The sequence below is a fragment of the Pithys albifrons genome, chromosome 27 (genome assembly GCF_047495875.1).
Source record: "Pithys albifrons albifrons isolate INPA30051 chromosome 27, PitAlb_v1, whole genome shotgun sequence".
In the NCBI taxonomy this organism is placed as follows: domain Eukaryota; kingdom Metazoa; phylum Chordata; class Aves; order Passeriformes; family Thamnophilidae; genus Pithys; species Pithys albifrons.
Window position 1 is genome coordinate 2,444,950 of NC_092484.1, and position 6,183 is coordinate 2,451,132.

General features: G+C 50.5%; 1 protein-coding gene across 3 annotated transcripts in view; it reads left to right on the plus strand.

Annotated features, from left to right (window-relative positions):
- The window catches only part of SUGP1 (SURP and G-patch domain containing 1), a 31,985-nt gene extending 26,297 nt beyond the window's left edge, over nucleotides 1–5,688 (plus strand). For all 3 annotated transcript variants that reach the window (XM_071578387.1, XM_071578389.1, XM_071578388.1), the window contains exons 13-14: nucleotides 696–825; nucleotides 4,804–5,688. In XM_071578387.1, coding sequence (XP_071434488.1) covers nucleotides 696–825; nucleotides 4,804–4,830 — 157 coding nt within the window. In that variant the 3' untranslated portion in view covers nucleotides 4,831–5,688. The remainder of the gene's footprint in view (nucleotides 1–695; nucleotides 826–4,803) is intronic.
- Nucleotides 5,689–6,183: the final 495 nt, after the last annotated feature.

Here is a 6,183-nt window from a genome sequence, read left to right on the forward strand (position 1 = left end):
GTTATTGGTTCAGAGGGGCCAAAGGTGGGCAAATCCAGGTTCAAATTCCCAAGGAAGGAGAACGTGGGCCTGGAGCATCTCTGGTGCTTTTGGAGCTGATGAGAAGGAAAGGGAATTGATCCCAGTCAGGAGGGAAGCCAAGTGTGTGGTTCAACCATTCCAGTCCCTGCAGGGAGGGAGGTGTTGCTGTTCCCAAACCCAATCCTGGTGCCATTCCCAAACCCAATCCTGGTGCCATTCCCAAACCCAATCCTGGTGCCATTCCCAAACCCAATCCTGGTGCCATTCCTGCTCTTCCCAAACCCAATCCTGGTGCCATTCCTGCCATTCCCAAACCCAATCCTGGTGCCATTCCTGCTCTTCCCAAACCCAATCCTGGTGCCATTCCTGCCATTCCCAAACCCAATCCTGGTGCCATTCCTGCTCTTCCCAAACCCAATCCCTGCTCTTCCCAAACCCAATCCTGGTACCCTTCCTGCCATTCCCAAACCCAATCCTAGTGCCATTCCTGCCATTCCCAAACCCAACCCTGGTGCCCTTCCTGCTCCCTTGTGCCAGCCACAAGCCTTGCTGATCCGGGAAGCTGATCCAGGGAGTTGCAGGTCCCTGTCTGTGACTCCAGCAGGTTATTCCTGGTGGCAGGAGCTGTGCCACCCCTGTGCCACCCCTGTGCCACCCTGTCCCTGTCCCCCCAGGGGCATCACGGCCGTGGATGGCGCCGGCTTTGGCATCGACCGCCCCGCAGAGCTCAGCAAGGAGGACGACGAGTACGAGGCTTTCCGCAAGAGGATGATGTTGGCGTATCGGTTCCGCCCCAACCCGCTGGTGAGGGCACGGGAGAGGGGCTGGGGCTGCCCGGGGGGGCAGGAGAGGGGCTGGGGCTGCCCGGGGGGGGCAGGAGAGGGGCTGGGATAGCCCAGGGGGGGCAGGAGAGGGGCTTGGGCTGCCCAGGGGGGCAGGAGAGGGGCTGGGCTGCCCAGGGGGGCAGGAGAGGGGCTGGGATAGCCCAGGGGGGGCAGGAGAGGGGGCTGGGATAGCCCAGGGGGGGCAGGAGAGGGGCTGGGGCTGCCCAGGGGGGGCAGGAGAGGGGCTGGGGCTGCCGGGGGGGCAGGAGAGGGGCTGGGATAGCCCGGGGGGGCAGGAATGAGGCTGGAATAGCCCAGGGGGTCAGGAGTGGGCTGGGATGGCAGAAATGGGGCCGGGATAGCCCAGGGGGGACAGGAATGAGGTTGGGATAGCCCAGAGGGGAGCTGGGACCATCCAGGGGCACAGGAATGGGGCTGGGGTAACCCAGGGGGGCAGGAGAGGGGCTGGGGTAGCCGCATGGGGGGCAGGAGAGGGGCTGGATAACCCAGGGAGGGCAGGAATGGGGCTGGGATAGCCCAGGGGGGGGCAGGAGTGGGGCTGGGAGGGCAGGAATGGGGCTGGGATATCCCAGGGGGGACAGGAGAGGGGCTGGGAGGGCAGGAGAGGGGCTGGGATAGCCCTGGGGGGGCAGGAGAGGGGCTGGGAGGGCAGGAATGGGGCTGGGGCTGCCCAGGGGGGACAGGAGAGGGGCTGGGATAAGCCAGGGGAGGCAGGAATGGGGCTGGGATAACCCAGGGGGGCAGGAGAGGGGCTGGGATAGCCCTGGTGGGGCAGGAATGGGGCTGGGATGGCAGGAATGGGGCTGGGAGGGCAGGAATGGGGCTGGGATAACCCAGGGCGGGGCAGAGCCAGATCCACTGAGCCCCCAAACTCCAAATTTCCTGCTTTTCACCCTCCAGATGCCCCAGAATTGCTGTTGTTTAACCCTAAAACTGACCCTTTGCACTCCCCAAAATCCTCATTTTCCCAAAAAAATCCTCATTCCCCCCCCAAAATCCTCATTTCCCCCCCCCCCAAAAACCTCATTTCCCCAAAAAACCCCTCATTCCACCCCCAAAATCCTCATTTCCCCCAAAAAACCCTCATTCCCCCCAAAATCCTCATTTCCCCCAAAATCCACATTTCCCCCCCCCAACACCTCATTCCCCCCCCCCAAATCCCATTACCCCCCCCAAAATCCTCATTTCCCCCCCAAATCCTCATTCCCCCCCAAATCCCATTTTCCCCAAAAAATCCTCATTCCCCCCCCCAAAATCCACATTTTCCCCAAAAAATCCTCATTTCCCCCCCCAAAACCTCATTCCCCCCAATCCTCAAATTCCCCCCCCCAAACCTCCACATTTCCCCCCAAAATCCCCTCATTCCCCCCCCAAAATCCACATTTTCCCCCCCAAAACCACATTTCCCCCCCCAAAAACCACATTTCCCCCCCCAAAAATCCTCATTCCCCCCCCAAAATCCACAATTCCCCCCCCCCAAAATCCTCCATTTCCCCCCCAAAATCCTCATTTCCCCCCCAAAATCCCTCATTTTCCCCCCCAAAATCCTCATTTTCCCCAAAAATCCTAATTTTCCCCAAAAAATCCTCATTCCCCCCCCCAAAATTCTCATTCCCCCCCAAAATCCTCATTCCCACCCCAAATCCTCATTCCCCCCCACAATCCTCATTTCCCCCCCCCAAAATCCTCATTTCCCCCCCAAAATCCTCATTTCCCCCCCCAAAATCCTCATTTCCCCCCCCAAAATCCTCATTTCCCCCCCAAAATCCTCATTTCCCCCCCCCAAAATCCTCATTTCCCCCCCCCAAAATTCTCATTTCCCCCCCAAAATCCTCATTTCCCCCCCAAAATCCTCATTTTCCCCCCAAAATCCTCATTTCCCCCCCCAAAATCCTCATTTCCCCCCAAAATCCTCATTTCCCCCCCCAAAATCCTCATTTCCCCCCCCAAAATCCTCATTTCCCTCCCCCAAAATCCTCATTTCCCCCCCCAAAATCCTCATTTTCCCCCCAAAATCCTCATTTTCCCCCCAAAAATCCTCATTTCCCCCCCCAAAATTCTCATTTTCCCCCCAAATCCTCATTTCCCCCCCCAAAATCCTCATTCCCCCCCAACTCCTCATTTTCCCCCCCAAATCCTCATTTTCCCCCCCAAATCCTCATTTTCCCCCCAAATCCTCATTTTCCCCCCCCAAAATCCTCATTTTCCCCAAAAAATCCTCATTTTCCCCCCCCCAAAATCCTCATTTTCCACCCAAATCCTCATTTCCCCCCCCCCAAAATCCTCATTTCCACCCCAAATCCTCATTTCCCCCCCAAAATCCTCATTTTCCCCCCCAAAATCCTCATTTCCCCCCCAAAATCCTCATTTCCCCCCCCAAATCCTCATTTCCCCCAAAATCCACATTTCCCCCCCCCCAAAATCCTCATTTCCCCCCCCAAATCCTCATTTCCCCCCAAAATCCTCATTTCCCCCCCCAAAATCCTCATTTCCCCCCCCCCAAAATCCTCATTTTCCCCCCCCAAAATCCTCATTTCCCCCCAAAATCCTCATTTCCCACCCAAAATCCTCATTTTCCCCCCAAAATCCTCATTTTCCCCCAAAATCCTCATTTCCCCCCCCAAAATCCTCATTTTCCCCCCAAAATCCTCATTTTCCCCCCCCCAAAATCCTACATTTTCCCCCCAAAATCCTCATTTTCCCCCCAAAAATCCTCATTTCCCCCCCCAAAATCCTCATTTTCCCAAAAAAATCCTCATTTCCCCCCCAAAAATCCTCATTTCCCCCCCCAAAATACTCATTTCCCCCCCAAAATCCTCATTTCCCCCCCCCAAAATCTCATTTTCCTCCCCCAAAATCCTCATTTTCCCCAAAAAAATCCTCATTTTCCCCAAAAAAATCCTCATTTCCCCCCCAAAAATCCTCATTTCCCCCAAAATCCTCATTTCCCCCCCAAAATCCTCATTTTCAAATCCTCATTTTCCCCAAAAAAATCCTCATTTCCCCCCCCCCAAAATCCTCATTTTCCACCCAAAATCCTCATTTCCCCCCCCAAAATCCTCATTTCCCTCCCCCCAAAATCCTCATTTCCCCCCCCAAAATCCTCATTTTCCCCCCAAATCCTCATTTTCCCAAAAAAATCCTCATTTCCCCCCAAAATCCTCATTTTCCCCCCAAATCCTCATTTTCCCAAAAAATCCTCATTTCCCCCCAAAATCCTCATTTCCCCCCCCCCAAAATCCTCATTTCCCCCCCAAAATCCTCATTTTCCCCAAAAAATCCTCATTTCTCCCCCAAAATCCTCATTTCCCTCCCCCAAAATCCTCATTTCCCCCCAAATCCTCATTTCCCCCCCAAAATCCTCATTTTCCTCAAAAAATCCTCATTTTCCCCAAAAAATCCTCATTTCCCCCCCCCAAAATCCTCATTCTCCCCAAATCCTCATTTCCCCCCAAAAATCCTCATTTTTCTCCCCCAAATCCTCATTTCACCCCAAAAAATATCCCTCTTTTTCTCCCCCAAAATCCTCATTTTCCCCCCCCAAAATCCTCATTTTTCCCCAATAAAATCCTCATTTTCCCCCCCAAAATCCTCATTTTCCCCAATAAAATCCTCATTTCCCCCCCCCAAAATCCTCATTTCCCCCAAAATCCTCATTTCCCCCCAAAATCCTCATTTCCCACCCCCCAAAATCCTCATTTTCCACCCCCCAAAATCCTCATTTTTCCCCCAAAAATCCTCATTTTCCCCCCAAATTCAGACCCACCCACCCAAAAAATTCCACTTTTTTTCCCATCCAAACCCCCCAGCTGCCAAATTTCGGGGACAAACCCTCAGAATATCCATTTCTGTGCCTTTTTCAACCAGCTCAGCTCAGCTGGAGGGTGAAACCCCCCCAAAATTGTGATGGTTTTTTTTCTCTCCTTCTTCCCCACAGAACAACCCACGGAGACCTTATTACTGAGGAGGGGCCACTTTGGGGAGACAATTGTGCTTTTTTTTTTGACTGTGAAACCTTCTGGAACTGCTTTTCTCAGTCTCTTCTTCCCCTGATTTTGTGCCATTCCCTCCTTGAGGTCACCCCCAAAGAAATCTCTCCATGCCCCTGCTGGGTGATTTTTTTGGGGAAGGAAATGTGGGGGGGAAAAAAAACAACACCAAAAAAAAAAAAAAAAAAAACCCCACAGGAACAATCCAGGGATTCCCATCCACATTCCCACCTCTTAAAAAAAAAAAAATGTGGATTTTATTGAGATAAAACAGCAAATCTTTCCTTTTCCACACTCAAAACTTTGTGCTGCTCTGGTTGGGTTGTTTTGTTTTTTTTTTTTTGTTTTTTTTTTTTCTTTATTTTATGTTTAAATTCCAAATCCAAGGGACTGTCTCCAAAACCCAAGAGGTGGTGCCAGAGCTCTGACCTCCAGCTGACATTGCAGTGCCTGTTTTTTTTTCCCACTGAATTCCAGGATTTCAGAGCTTCAGGCTGAGTTTATCCAACTCCAAAGGTGCCAACCTTTGGGATTTCTCAGCACTACAATCACCCCCCTGGCACAAACCACAGACTTGCCAACCCCCCTTCCAGTTCTCTGGGGGAGGATAAAAAAAAAATAACCAAATTTTCAACCACAATTTTTGCCATTTTGGGTCGTGTTGTCATCAAAAAAAATAACAGGAAAAAAAAATCCAAATAACCAAATTTTCAACCACAATTTTTGCCATTTTGGGTCGTGTCGTCATCAAAAAAAAATAACAGAAAAAAAAAAATCCAAATTCTATTAATTTCCTTCAGTCTGTAAATAAAATACAACTTGTTTGTTCCTTATTTTTTTAAGCATTGAAGTTTTGGGAAGAGGATTGGGGGGTTTTTTCTGAGGTTGGGAGGTTGTTCTGGAGCTGTTTATTCCAAGAATTTCAGGAGGTTTCTCAGCACTACAATCACCCCCCTGGCACAAACCACAGACTTGCCAATCCCCTTCCAGTTCTCTGGGGGAGGATAAAAAAAAACCAAAAAAAAACCAAATTTTCAACCACAATTTTTGCCATTTTTGGGTCGTGTCGTCATCAAAAAAAATAACAGAAAAAAAAAATCCAAATAACCAAATTTTCAACCACAATTTTTGCCATTTTGGGTCGTGTCGTCATCAAAAAAAAAATAACAGAAAAAAAAATCCAAATTCTATTAATTTCCTTCAGTCTGTAAATAAAATACAACTTGTTTGTTCCTTATTTTTTTAAGCATTGAAGTTTTGGGAAGAGGATTGGGGGGGTTTTTTTCCTGAGGTTGGGAGGTTGTTCTGGAGCTGTTTATTCCAAGAAT